The sequence below is a fragment of the Mytilus edulis genome, chromosome 13 (assembly GCF_963676685.1).
Source record: "Mytilus edulis chromosome 13, xbMytEdul2.2, whole genome shotgun sequence".
NCBI lineage: Eukaryota > Metazoa > Mollusca > Bivalvia > Mytilida > Mytilidae > Mytilus > Mytilus edulis.
In genome coordinates this window covers 35,125,446-35,140,161 of record NC_092356.1, presented here as the reverse complement: position 1 = coordinate 35,140,161, position 14,716 = coordinate 35,125,446, and the positions used below count along the sequence as shown (strand labels likewise).

The 14,716-nt window shown below is 32.3% G+C and overlaps 1 protein-coding gene across 1 annotated transcript in view; it reads right to left on the bottom strand.

Annotated features, from left to right (window-relative positions):
* Positions 1 to 14,155, bottom strand: part of LOC139502177 (uncharacterized) — a 95,794-nt gene extending 81,639 nt beyond the window's left edge. Inside the window, exons 1-7 of the mRNA XM_071291561.1 lie at positions 13,928 to 14,155; positions 10,613 to 10,656; positions 9,343 to 9,411; positions 4,654 to 4,741; positions 3,903 to 4,115; positions 2,451 to 2,622; positions 1,252 to 1,349 (exon numbers count right to left, since the gene is read on the bottom strand). Of these exons, the coding sequence (XP_071147662.1) occupies positions 1,252 to 1,349; positions 2,451 to 2,622; positions 3,903 to 4,115; positions 4,654 to 4,741; positions 9,343 to 9,411; positions 10,613 to 10,651 (679 nt within the window). The 5' untranslated portion in view covers positions 10,652 to 10,656; positions 13,928 to 14,155. The remainder of the gene's footprint in view (positions 1 to 1,251; positions 1,350 to 2,450; positions 2,623 to 3,902; positions 4,116 to 4,653; positions 4,742 to 9,342; positions 9,412 to 10,612; positions 10,657 to 13,927) is intronic.
* Positions 14,156 to 14,716: the final 561 nt, after the last annotated feature.

Genomic DNA, 14,716 nt, shown 5'->3' with positions numbered 1-14,716 from the left:
TAAATCATAACAAACAAACATGCAATTTGGTCCTTTGATGCAGGAGATATCCCAAATGGTCAACCCTCCTTAAAGAGATTATACTGAGGCTTAAACACGCGGAAAATGATATCCAAATGATTTCAATTGATCTTCCATTAGCCAATAGATGTCGTCTTTAGTATAGTCTGTGAGGTATAACAATACATTTTAATATCGATATATATATATATATATATAACTCGTCTAAACATCAACCCAACAATGTTAGATCTGTAAATTTGCTTTCGCAAATTTTTGGTTCTTCCCTCGCCGGGATTCGAACCCATGCTACTGTGATATCGTGACACCAAATCGCCTGCACTGCAGCCGTCCCGCTAGACCACACGACCACCTGGGCTCTCAAAAAAAAGAGCTTTCGCTGGCCGTGTGTTACCTTTCCTCGTCAGTTTTAATCTAGCGGCGTACTACAGTACATGATATATAAGGCATGAAGATGTTATTGTTACAGATCAGCTAAATTATCTATAGTAAAGGATCCTACAAATTAATGTAATATACAGTCACATAAAATAATTATATTTATAAGTACGTCTGAGTTAGTGACAACTCTACAACAGATGTATCCATCGGATCGCCATCAATGATGGTGATACATGGCTGTGTACATAATGTATATACAACTCGTCTAAACATCAACCCAACAATGTTAGATCTGTAAATTTGCTTTCGCAAATTTTTGGTTCTTCCCTCGCCGGGATTCGAACCGATGCTACTGTGATATCGTGACACCAAATCGCGTGCACTGCAGCCGTCCCCCTAGACCACACGACCACCTGGGCTCTCATATATATATATATATATCCATTTTAAAAGAATTAGTGCACACGTTGTTGTGATTAGCGCAGATTGACATGTTATTTAACATGATTAAGTATTAGAAAACCTTTCGAAATGGTTGACTAAATATGAATTATTTATGTTTTCTGCTACTGTGGAAATAGGAGTTAAAACGATATATTGTAAATCAACAAACAGGAAAAATGTCTTACATATATAATAAATATAACATGTTTCAGCTCATCGCTATCTGGTTGCTGACAGACGATGACGTACATCTGATTAGCAATTTCTGAGAATGTGGTAAACAGATGGACAACAAAAACAAATTGACCCAAACAAAGCATCACCAAGAGTACAGATATGAAATGACAGCCGTTTGTGATATACAATGTCTTCTCCCTTCAATTGATTCGATGTGTTGTCATTTACCTTGCTGTTTATGGTCACTACGAAGTTGGACATATGAGGTTGGCAATATACCATAGCCAAATGTGAAATCTTGGTTTTCCCTTGGCGGCATTTGTACACTAAAAAGACAGTTGAAGATATCTATACATGTAATTGCGTATGGAAATGTACATTTGTGTGTGTTATGTTAAATTGCACATGCGTGATGTAGATTCACAAAGTCGTATTTAACTGAGGAATATATAACCTTAGCTGTATTTGACAAAACTTTTTTTTGCCCTCAATGCTCTAAAACGTCGTTCTCGTTTTTGGGGCCTTTTTAATTTGCATTATTCGAGCGTCACTGATTAGTCCGTTGTTTATAAAACATGTCAAACGCGCGACTGGTGCAATTACAAAATGTCAATCCTGGTTTCTATGATTAGTTTAATAACAACCACTGGGTCGATGCCACTGCTGGTTGAGTTTTTATTCCCCAAAAATATTACCAGCCCAGTAACACTTCTGTGTTGACATGAATTATGATTAATATAGTCATAATTATAAATTAGCTGTTTAAATGTTTTTGGGTTTTTTAAATACTAAGGCATGTCTACCTCCTGAAAAGAGTATCTTAGCTGTATTTGGCAAAACGTTTAAGAATTTATGATCCTCAGTATTCTTCAACTTCGTACTTTATTTGGCTCACAAATTTAGAATAAACGAATAAAATAAAGTATAATTTTTATCTTGCATAAATGTGCGTTAATTACGTGTTCTCGTATAAGTCTTTCAATATAAAATAATCATATAGTTTCTGCTTGGACATTAGACAAAACATGTATCATGTAAAATTATGAAGAACAATTTGTAAAACGTAGTTTAACTACTAAATCACTAGCATTTTAAGACTGAGTTTGTGAGTCCAATTCCGCAGTTTGCTGGGGCGCTCGACTCTAATCTAAATTTGAACTAGAATATCAGTTTTCAACCTTACTAATGAGGACGGTATTTCTCATCAAAATGGTTCTTCGGTTCCCTCCACCAAAATCAACTGACCGCCACAAAATAGGTAAAAGTGCTGAAAGTTGCCTTAACATCAATCAATTAAATGCCAAAACTTTCCTTTTAATTGGAGTAAAAGATGATCTTAATAGTTTGGTTGTTTCTTCAAGAAATAAACTATATTTTGAAACAAAATAACTTAATTTCAATTTAGCTATAATATGAAATGAACTCACCCTTTTGAGTGTGTACTGAGCATTCTTTTAAATATATGACTAAGGTCATGTTCATCGCTCATGTAGCAATCGGTGCATAGGTCATAGTTTGCACAGGTCAAACATTTCCACCTTATTCCTCGTATAGGGTACTCGTCGCACCCATCACATTGAACATAGATATGTTTGACAGCTATTTTGTAATAGAAAAACATTTTCAGCAGTGTTTTCTTATTATGTTACATAAGAAAATACCTGTACAAAGTCAGACATAAGAAAGTTTTATCCGTTCGTTTGATGTGTTTGAGCTTTTGATTTTGTAATTTGGTTAGGGACTTTCCGTTTTGAATTTCCTTCGGAGTTCAGTATTTCTGGGATTTAACTTTTTACACATACATATTAACTTCATATGCTAACAACTAATAATACATTTAAAATATACAACTTCTTTTTTATGTAATCTTAACTGTCATATACAGGTTGGATGATATTTATGAGATGTTGATACATATTCATATACTTCAGTTGTGTTATTTTCCTGTATTGTAAGCAATTTTTATTTTGTTTTCTTGTGATAACGTCTGTTATAATCTAAGCTTCCAGACATTCCTTAACAACATGTGCTACTCCCTCGCTGCACTCTAATATATAGTTCGCCATTTGTTTATCCTATTTTAATTATCCTTTTAAGACGATTTTGTATACAACAATTTCTATTACCATTCAGGATCTAATGGTAAATGGATCATGCATATTCAATACACACTTAATTTACAATTTAAACACAACAGTTTGATTTTGCTCGGATAAAGGGTAGGACTAACATGATATTTAATTAACTAATTATGTTGATTACGTTAAGAAATGATGCCACGCAATCGAACACTTGTTTCAAGCATTATTTGACAAATGTTTAACGGGCTGAGATACGTTCAAGGGTTTTTAACTACAAGGTAAACATTGATTCTGCTATTTACCAACTTTCAGGTAAAAATGATCATGACGAATATTCTCTCCTTCCACGTAATTTGTGTTTGCACATTTGGTTAAATTGAATGCAGGTAGTCAAAGTCTTATTCATCTTACTGAATGTATCTGTTTTATCTAACTTGCAATTACTAATAGCTTATAATTGAGAGAATTTAAACGAAAATTTTCTGATTTTATATAGCTTACTGTACATTATTATAGCGAATAACTGGTTTACAATATCAACGGGACACGAGGAATATGCTGATCAAATTATCGAATATTGCAACATACACATAGTATGTAGGTTTAAGACAATAATTTCAAAAAAATCAGCTGAAATCGTGCTGATTTGGATATACAAATATGATCAACGCATAACACCGTCCACATGGTATCATCAAACTTGGCTTTAGATTGGCTTACATAAGGTCAATTTCTCAATAAATCAAACCGTAAGTTGAATTAGTATCATATCAAACTCGTAAGAATTATTATTCATACCTGTCTGAGCATTATCAAATAACAGCAGTTCATAATAGTTATTGGTTCCTTTTTTAAATTCTTCATATCCCTCTGTATCCCATTGAACTGTTATATGACCTGTTTCATTTACATTTACTATAGTTCCAATTACTCGACCATCTCCATATTTATAATCACCATCGGGTGTCCAGCTTTGTGGTTTAACAACTCGGAGTCCTACTCTAATTTTTTCTGTAAAATCATTAAATTACAAATTGATACAGATGTTAAATTACATTTTAATAATCGATTACAAATATTTTCATAACAGAACCCAATATGATAACCCAAATTCCTTCTTTGACTTTCTCCCTACAAAACAGAATGAGTAAAATTACTGTAAAAAAATGATACATAGAGGACTTTCTATAGAGCTAGAATGGAATCCATAATATTATAGATTTTTCAGAAACACGAATACAATCGTGTCCGTTAAATGTTTTGCGGAATGTAACTTCGTTAACTTTTTATAAAGATTGCAAATTCTAAAAAAAACTTAACAAATATTCCAAAACGTTTATTGAAAATTTTAAATCTAAACCACGACCTAACATGTACCGTATCAATAATATAGTGATTGAATTATCATAATAAATATCCATGTGAATCACTATGTATTTCAAAATTTACTTACTGCTTTGATACACTGTTTTGTCTTTTTGTATGTAATATGTTGTTATCCACTGACCTTCTATTATTATATATTTATATTTTATTAAGATTTCCATACCTCCGTCGTACGCCTTGTGAACTGTATAACCATGAAAAGTTGAATATATTGACAAATTTTCATTTACACATGGGTCCTCTTGAATTTCCTGTCGATAAGATAAATATATATAATAATGTTTGTCTAAAAGCATTAAGCTATAAAAACATATTGATAAGTAATGCAAAAGACACATCTGGAAAATACATTGAGTCCAAATGTAAACAAAATGTTAATTTGGGTGAAAGAATTAGTTATTGATTAGCATATGGCTATTAACAGGTCTTTATGAAAATCCAAAAAAAAAAATAAGACAATTGTATACCAATATCTAGCATGACACCACTAACGCAAAGAGATAGACCAAATGAATATAAACATAAAGAACTGCAATAATATTAAGATTATCGAACCCTCTAAGTAACACGATTATTACAAATTATAGATAACCACAATTGTATATAGTGTTTACTCCGCTTGAGAAATGTCAGATTATCTATCATATAGTTTCAGAACAATATCAACCTAAATCAGTTCTACCGGTAAGCTTCCATTATCTGTTCGAACATTTATCAAGACGTTCATTAAGGCGAAGTGTAGGTAATTAAACTACACAATGGATTTTTTTTTAAAAATTTCACATATGAATTCTGCTTGTAAAATTACACCAGAAAATAAAATAAAAAAAGGGGGTAACCGTTTTCGTTTTTGAGATCCGAGCCGTTGAAATTAACAGCATAACACTCTAAAAATACAAAGGATATATAGGAAAAATCAACAAAACTAGCAGATATTTTTATATTATCAAGATTTTCTATTTTATTGGTCAATAGATTTTTTTTTTAATTGATATATGATTCAAAAAAGAAAGAGGAATCCATCGGTGTAAAGAAAGTCCTTAGCAACCGTGCTAGTTTTTACGCTACTCCTTGTTGAAGTTTTTTTTTTTTTTGGCCGGAACATTAAAATAATACGGCGAAGTCATTGTCTACAGTAACGTCGCCACAACTTCTACGTCGTAACTCTATTATACCGTACAATGTCGTAGCAATGTCGTGCGTGTGTATCACCCCATCTTCCCATGTATTACAAATGATCTAAGGTTATAAATTGATAAGGAAATAAACTAACTAATTTAAAAGAATATTTCTGTCGCAAAAGAAAATGCAAGTTTGTAAATAAATTTACCTCAAATGAAAGAAATTTACCGTAGACTCTAATTTCATCTTTTCTGTATAAGAGTGATTTCCGAACCTTTTTTAATGCTTGCATGGTTTGTTTAATTTTTTTATGAATCAAATATCGAGTTTGAATTTGTCCCGGTTAACACAGTGTTGTCAGAATGAATTGATCGGTTTTAATATTAGGATCGGGTATACACCTCGTTTTCAATCTTACTTATTTCATGCATGTTCAGGACGAGAACAAGTTAACAATAAATACAATAGGAAGTTTTGTTCATAACAGGCCATCCGGGATGATGGTCTGGGAAATTTGGAGTGCCACTAGAAAATGAGGGTATATTGGATCGGGACAGAACTTTTGTCGTGCAACAGTCCACCTACGCAACCCTCAAATTATAGTTGTTGCAATGGTTTTTAACGGGCATAGAGTGTGGCACTCTCTTTACACGAGGCATCGGATTTAACGTCCCCATTCTGACCAGACGTGACTGCGAGCGTAATACGTCTTGCACAGCCAAACGGCCGCTCCTCTTCGGCAAGTGTTTTACTGCCGGTCGGGAGAAGAACAAGCGACCATATTTCGTTTTCACAGTCACCCTTGGGGTAACACGGATTCAAATAATAAGCATAATGCATACTATGGCCCTTCAACTATTTTAGTTCTCATACATCCGTGGCTTTAAAGTGTTCTGCTTTTAGTGTCCCTTATCTAGGTTAATCCAGAAAAGCGCTTCGGACGCTTGGAATTTAAAACGTGTTGATTTCATTTAATCTTCAGATTTTTTTAGACCGCAATGAGGTTAAAAAGAAGGACTCGCTTATGTATACATTTTAACAAAATAGAAAAGATCAGAGTATTTGGTATAACTACCCGTCGCAGATATTTCATACATGTATATTCAAAATGAAAACCTTACACCTTATATGATCCTTTTGAGATCGACGTACCTAGTGCAATAACGACAGGAACAAACCCAGTGTTATGCAATACAATTTGAATAGGGGAATGCTTTAAATAGCGATGAATATAGAGTAATGCTTTACATTAACTGGTGTAAAATTAATGATATAAGAATGCGACCTTATGAGAATTAGCATGTTCGATGCTTTAAAAATTTACCTAATAAAATGTTATAAGAATGGACGCAGTGTAATGCACGGAGATTATTCATACTGTATTGCTACACGGGTTTACCTAGCGTAGTGCCGTACGAATATAGTCTCTGCATAATGCAAATGCATAGCTTTCCTATTTATATTATATAAAACAATAAGGAGATGTGGTATGACATTCAATGAGTCAACTACCCGCCACTGGTTAAATGAAGTCGATGTAAGCAATAACTATTAACAACCAAACTGTTTTCAACAATTAAAGAGACGTAAACATAATGTGTAGGCCACAAAATACTCCGATATGAAAAATGCAAAAAATTTCAAACGAGGAAATCAACGGCCTTATTCATGAAAAAAATAGTTACGAAAAACAAATACCATGTTGTGAAGTGACAGACTGGAACCAAATTGAATAACAACCAGTTAACCCATTAGTCCAATTATACAAGACTTTGGAGTTTAAAATGATTTACATTCATGTAAATGATATGAAACTCCTAATTCTTACATTATTGGACTAGTCATTGGCTGGTCCAAAGAGGGGGGGGAGGTTCCGGGGGTTGGAACCCCTTTCTTTTGGCCGATCAATGCATTTGAATTGGGACATATAGTTGGAACCACCCCCTTTTGTCCTGGGTTGGGAACCCCCTTTTAAAATGGCTGGATCCGCCCCAGCTAGTACACAACAGGCTTCTCAATTCTTGTATTATCATGAAATAGGTGAAAGCATAGAGCTGACCGAGTAGGAGATCTCCCTGGATAATCATTTAGGTCGTTTAAACATTCCTTGCAGTAGACTTCGGTTAAATTTTTAAACAAATCTTTAAAATGCTGTCGAAATGTATTAAAAGTCTGAACTCATTTCACCTCGCATTCCCATGATTCCACTAAACTTTAAATTGAAGTGTCACAAAACTTTCCTGACCTCTTTTCTTTAACCGTAATGATAATTTCTACTCATTCATAATCTTGAATTGAGACTTTAGAATAAAACGTTACTTCAAAATTACATTCTCTAATTTGAAATGATGCACACAGGCACAATAAAAGAAAACAAATGTTGCTATCTCTTCGAAATTTGAATTTGATAAAGAAGAAATGACGTGTTATATTTTTATCTCACATGAATCATTTGTATGTGTACTTTCAATTTAAATTTGGTTCTAAATTTAGATTTAGTTTTCCCATAAATTGCGGACGGAATAGAAGACACCTGTTTATTATCTACACATGTGGGAGTTGAATGACATAGTTTTTACTTATTCTAAGATAAATGTTTTTAGAGTGATCACTTTTTAGTTTACTGAGTATTTTTAGGGGGTCTAATTTTCATTTGCACAAAATACGAACATGTCAACGCTTTTTTAATCTTATAATTAATTTCACATGTCATTCATTAATTGTTCGTAACCTAAAACTTTATGTTGAATTCTGTGTGTTTTCGTTCAAAACTACGGCTTTTAAAACGATATTGTTGGGTCAATTCAGGTTTCATTTTGATTGATTTGATATCAATAGCAGTAGAATTGTCACATGTTTATTTATTTATAATTCTGTTGTGAGGCGTTTTTACAATCTGTTGATATCATAAGTTTTACACGAAATGCCTTCTATGTCCCACGCGTCTAAAACAAAATCAGTCAACTGCATATGGTATTAAAGTCAGGCTGCACGAAACAATAGAATGCTTTGATTTCTAACTGGAGTTATTCAGATAATTTCTCATGATTAGGTTTTAAGACAGCACAGGCGTGCTTGTTTGATTCATGATAGACCGCACGTAGTTGTTTCTCTTTCGTGTGTCCTTTCTTGGAGTAAGGGAGATAACTTGCGTAACTAACGTCGAACGTTATTTATCCCGTATTCCGCTAGGGGCGTACAATTACGTACACTTCGCCTTAAAGCAATTGTCTGGTCGTGTTTCAAAACCGGGGTCTGTGTGCTTGTTTGTCTTGTATTCATACTTTCGATGTTCAGGTTTACTGAAAAATGCTTCCAATGTGGGAAAATAGTTTCTAATATATTTGTTAACTTTAAAAAACAAAGACTAGTTACATAGTAAACAGTAATTTTCTGAGAAATAGTTATGAGATTAGTATAACATGTATAATAATGTCAGTTTGAGGAGCGCTTAATATTAACAATAGTTTATCAAGCAAAAGAGCTTATCAAATATCAATAACGATTTTAACAATGAAAAACTTTTAAAATGCTATATAAGTAATTATGAATAGTGAAAAACAGCAGCAAAACAATATCTCTGTGATAAACCGTTAGACATTGTGAACATCATTCAATAGAATACAATTATATAATGATTTGCGTCAGACATTAAATAAAGAAGAACTCTTTATATCCTTATAGCATACATTATGAAATTATACATGTTATTTGTGTTTAAATCACTTACTCTATCTGGTATAATATCATCTTCATCCTCGTCGCTATCAGAGTCGTAAAACATTTTGTCATTAAAATTCTGAAAAAGGAAAACATTTTTTTTTTAAAAGAAAAAAAGTAGGTCCAAATTTTCAAAAATGTTTCCTGATTTTTTTAATAATATAAAATAATTCATCTGATATAAGAACAATAACGAAATACAGGTTCTATCATACAGGTGTTATATATTCAGCGATAATTATGCTGTTCGAGACTCATCCGACCGGAAATCAAAATAAAAAGAACACATTATCAATTACATGTCAATGCGCAAGGAGGCACACATTCAACGCAGGTATGGTTCCGAATGCAAATGCATGTGTAAAATTCAAATGAAAATAAAACAAAATGATAATAAGCCTTTTAATAACATAAATGTTTACTTTGGAATTGTAATTCGATCAATATTAAGTTGTCCAGGTTTAAAAAAAATGCAAATTGTTTTTTTACAGGTTACTAATTGATTGCCTTTACATCGTATATGATCAACAGTACTTGGGATCCGTCAACTGCAAATGTCGCCCCTAACTTGTATCTGGCAATAAAATTGAGAATGGGAATATGAAATATGTCAAAAAGACAACAACCCGACCATAGAGATGAAAACAGCCAAGGCAACCAATGGATCTTTAATTCAGCGTGTTTCAGCTGACCCCTAAACAAAAATGTGTTCTAGTTCATCAGTGATAATGGATGTCTTACTAAACTCAGAAATATATAAAAGAAACTAAAATTTAAAATCATTCAAGACTAACATAGGCAAGAGACTCCTTACTCGTGTTTTTTTTAGATCCCAACTCTCCTCTTATACCTCTAGCCAAATTAAAAAAAAACAACCGGACACACAGCAAAACGCATGTAGTAAACCTCAGTTTAAAAGAAGCCAGAGTCCGATGTTAGAAGAGCATTGAAGATATAAGAAAAGAAGCTAAACAAATTAAGAATGATGAATACATGATCAAAGTACTACTAGCAGTTACTGATATGACTGCTCCAGACCTGAATAGAACTGATTGAAAGACATAGTCTACATCATAAGCATATCAAGCACAATCCCTCTCGTTAGGGGTTAAGTATCATACCATCATAAAATATATGAGATGAACATAATCCGTATCATGCCAACAACTACTACATTAAACTATAAAAGAGAGGCGGAAGATACCAGAGGGCATTAACATATTAACATTCATTAAAGTAACTATAGATTTTAAAAGACACAGAAATCGTGTACTTCTCACCTGTAAATCATTTAAAAACTCAGTGAGTTCTGCATCCATATTTTCTGAAATTAAGCAAATAAAAGGAATCAATAATTACGACCACTAAAATGAGACAAATACATGACTGATAAAGTAATTCATTCTTATTGTACAATACGCACATTAAGTATGTATGTTGTGTTCCCTTTTCTTGATAGTTGTCAGCTGATTATATTAATCGGATATAACTATCAGATGACGGAAAAGTTAAATGAAGACACGAAAATATAGGTATGCATCGATTTAACAGACACAGCACATACACATAAAAATATTAGGGTTTTTCGGTTGTCTTGAAACCGTTGGGCTAGACTATGCATCGTTAGATAGATCTAACATCGTTTGTTAAATTTACAATGATGTTGATATTAAATAAATCGAGTTGATAGCAAGCAATATAGAATTCTCACGAGTTATTAAACCTATTGCATATTTCGGCTTTAATATTGATTCACTTATAGGGTCTTTGCATCGGAAGTATTCACATTTATTTAAAAACCAGTTGTTGGCATGACACGAGTTATATTCTTTTCATATATAGTATGATGGTATTATACTAAACCCCTTACGGGAGGGATTGTGCCTGATATGCATATGATGAAAACAAAGTCTTTCAATCAGTTTCATTGAAATCTGGACCTGACATGTCAGTTAACTGCTAGTAGTCTGTTGTTATTTATGTATTATTGTCATTTTGTTTATTTTCTCTTGTTACATCTTCTGACATCAGAATCGAACTTCTCTTGGACTGAATGTGAATGTGCGTATTGTTATGCGTTTACTTTTCTACATTGGCTAGAGGTATTATGAAATCTCATAAACACGTTTAACTCCGCCGCATTTTTGCGCCTGTCCCAAGTCCGGAGCCTCTGGCCTTTGTAATTAATCTTGTATCATTTTGAATTTTAATTTCTTGTGTATACTTTGAAGTTTAGTATGGCGTTCCGTATCACGGAACTAGTATATATGTATTTGTTAAGGGACCAGCTAAAGGACGCCTCCGGGTTCGGGAATTCCTTGCTGCATTGAAGACCTATTTGTGACCTTCTGCTGTTGTCTGTTATATGGTCGGATTGTGTCTCTTAGACATTCCCAATTTCCATTCTCAATTTTTACTTGTACAGCCAACACTCTTAATAAATCACAAAATTCGAGAATATTTCATATTTCATATTCCGGTTTCAAACTATAACATCAGGAATTTAAAAACGGTTTGTACGATTCAGAATATCCTTATATTTGACAAAATAATTTTCTAGTAAAAGGTGTGAGCATTTTGTATATTCCTCGGCAAAAATCATCAATTTCAAAACTTGAATGTGTTAACATGAACCATGCAATAATGTCAATTATGATACGTTATTGAGTGAATGTCAAGTTCAGTTCAAAATTCCTAAGCGTTGCTCAAATCATTCACTTTTTAAAATCAATGTTTTGTTTTTTATTTTTACTGTTGAAATTAGTTGCTATTTTTATACCAATTAAGTTTGAGCGATGTATTGTTTTTGACCATTCGAGATTCTTTTCTGCAAACACAACCGTTGTCATATGTTTTCGTGATTTATTGGAAATATGTGATGTTTTCATTCATCAAATTACAGCTATAAACTAGAAAAGTGATTTTTTAAAATCAAGAACACTTTTTTTCCTATTCAAACTTTCGTTAAAAAAACCCCGGACCATTTGTTTAAACACCCGGACGGTTTCACAGTTGCTCTAGAAAAAAAAAACCGGACAATATTTAACACTGAAACTTTGGGTTAAATAGAACATGTACAAGGAAATTGTGCTTCGTTGTTGCTCAAAAGATGTTTAATATTCAAAATAGGATGAAAAAAAATATTATAATTTCGAAATAGCAGTTAAAAAATTGAAAACAACACGTTTAATAATTTCTTTCGTCCGAAGCGCTTTTCTGGATTTACCTTCATCAGGAACGTTCAAAGCCAAACATTTTAAATCCAAAGATGTATAAGTACCGAAACCGTTGAAGAGCTATATGTCAACAATACCTAAAATGAATAGCCAAATCCATCCAAAGCCAACTTTGCCTGAGGGAGTTAATTGATCTGATAGCACGTTGAGTCACTCGAAAAAGCCCTATCCTCACTCCAAAAAATGGACCGATTCACTCGAAAAGATCTTAGCCGGACAATAAACCTACCGTGAAACAGGTCTTCAACTGAATGTGTGATTTTAACATTAATACGCTGGCCTCAAGTGATTTTAAATTGAAAATATTAAATGCAATAAATATGAGTTTTTCTGTCATCCAAAGGATTAACAGAATTAATTGCAGGAAAAATACAATAGTTGTTTAATGTCTTTATATATCAGATTTGTTTGAACACGCTCACACTCGCATTACATCTATTTCACAGTCTTGTACACATACAGCTGATTTTAAAAACACTAAACAGTAATTTTCTATGAACATTACCACAGGTGTGTGCTATAAGCTAGTTATATTTAGTGTAATTCTACATTTGCACAGTGAACGAAAGTTGGAAGCATTGCAACAATGCTTCTTAAGCTTACATCCTCAATGAAAAAAAATATTTGATTTGAACTAATATAATTTCAAATTTCAAATTTCAAAAGTGTGGAAGGATAACTTATAACAACATAGGCCGCGTTTCATTAATTCCCACTTCTGCACTTTCTTTTGAGGTTCAGTATAATCAATTCAGTTTTACAATAACGTTTAAAGGAAGTTAAAAGACATTTTAAAATTATATGGCCTGTTGTTACTTGTTCAACTAGAGTACACTATGCACCCATTAGGTATTTACCTGTTTTAGATATTTACTTAACTAAACATGTTATAAAAGAACTATAATATGATAGCAACGTTACAATGTAATATATTATCGTCTTTGTGGGGGTTATCTTGTGAAATCAATTCAGCTATTGCACTTGTGGAAATGTTGTTTTCAACTTACAAATATAAATTTATATATATATGTACATAATTGTTTTTTTTATAAAAAAACAATATTTTACTGATTTCATGATTTATATGTCCATTGATTTATATAAAAAAAAAATGATATTTGCATAGTTGTTCATACATGCATAAAAAAAAACATATATTCTACTTATTATTGTTGAATGCCTGAAAATTGTCGTTCAATAGTAATTTGATTTCAATTTTTGAGAAACTCTTTTTTTCATTTGACCACTGTATACAATATTTATAGTATGTTTTCGTCTATTTCAAGATGGTATATAGCTCCTAAAAGAGTAATAAATGAAACTACAAAAAATTAAGTATTATACAATCTTTCTACTCACTGATTATTATAATTTCCTTTTCATTGACAATATAGAAAATATTGCTAACGAATACTTGTCAATCCTCCTTCTTTGCTAGAACACAAAACGACAATATAAACATATTAAAATTGTTTAATTCCGTACATACTTTGCAATGATTGAAATACGTGTGTCAGTAGATTCTACGAAATTAGCCGTGCGGAAATATTTATTCAGTTATAAGAGTTCATATGATCATAATTACATACCTTTTGTCAATCGTCTTTTAACTTTTTGAACAATTACGTTTGGAAAATTTATACCTCGTGATTAATATGAGATTTACGATAAACGTGAATGGTAAAATAACTCAAGGTAAAATTTAAAACAAACAATAAACATGATAAATGAAAGATAATCAGAGGGCAATAAATAGTTGTCAAAACATAGAGAGTTGTCTACACAAAATGCTTACTCTCAATCTTAATGAGTTTATTATAGTGTTAAGAAAATTTGTAAAATGTATAATAAATATGATAAATATAACTCTCCATCCAAGTCAAGATTTGTACAAGTAAACCATTATGGGTCATATTACTGTAAAGCATTTGCTAAAATCGAACACCATGTTATAAAGGGCTCCCAAATGACCAGTGTTTTAGGAAAACTGATAAAAGTACCTGTCATGTGGGATGCATACAAAGAAAAAGAGACGATGATATGATACTTGATTAAATCTTTATCCTTAACCGGACCGTTTAAATTATTTGGTCATAATTGTTGACATACAAATGATAACAACAAACCCAACCCAAAACAGTTAAGTAA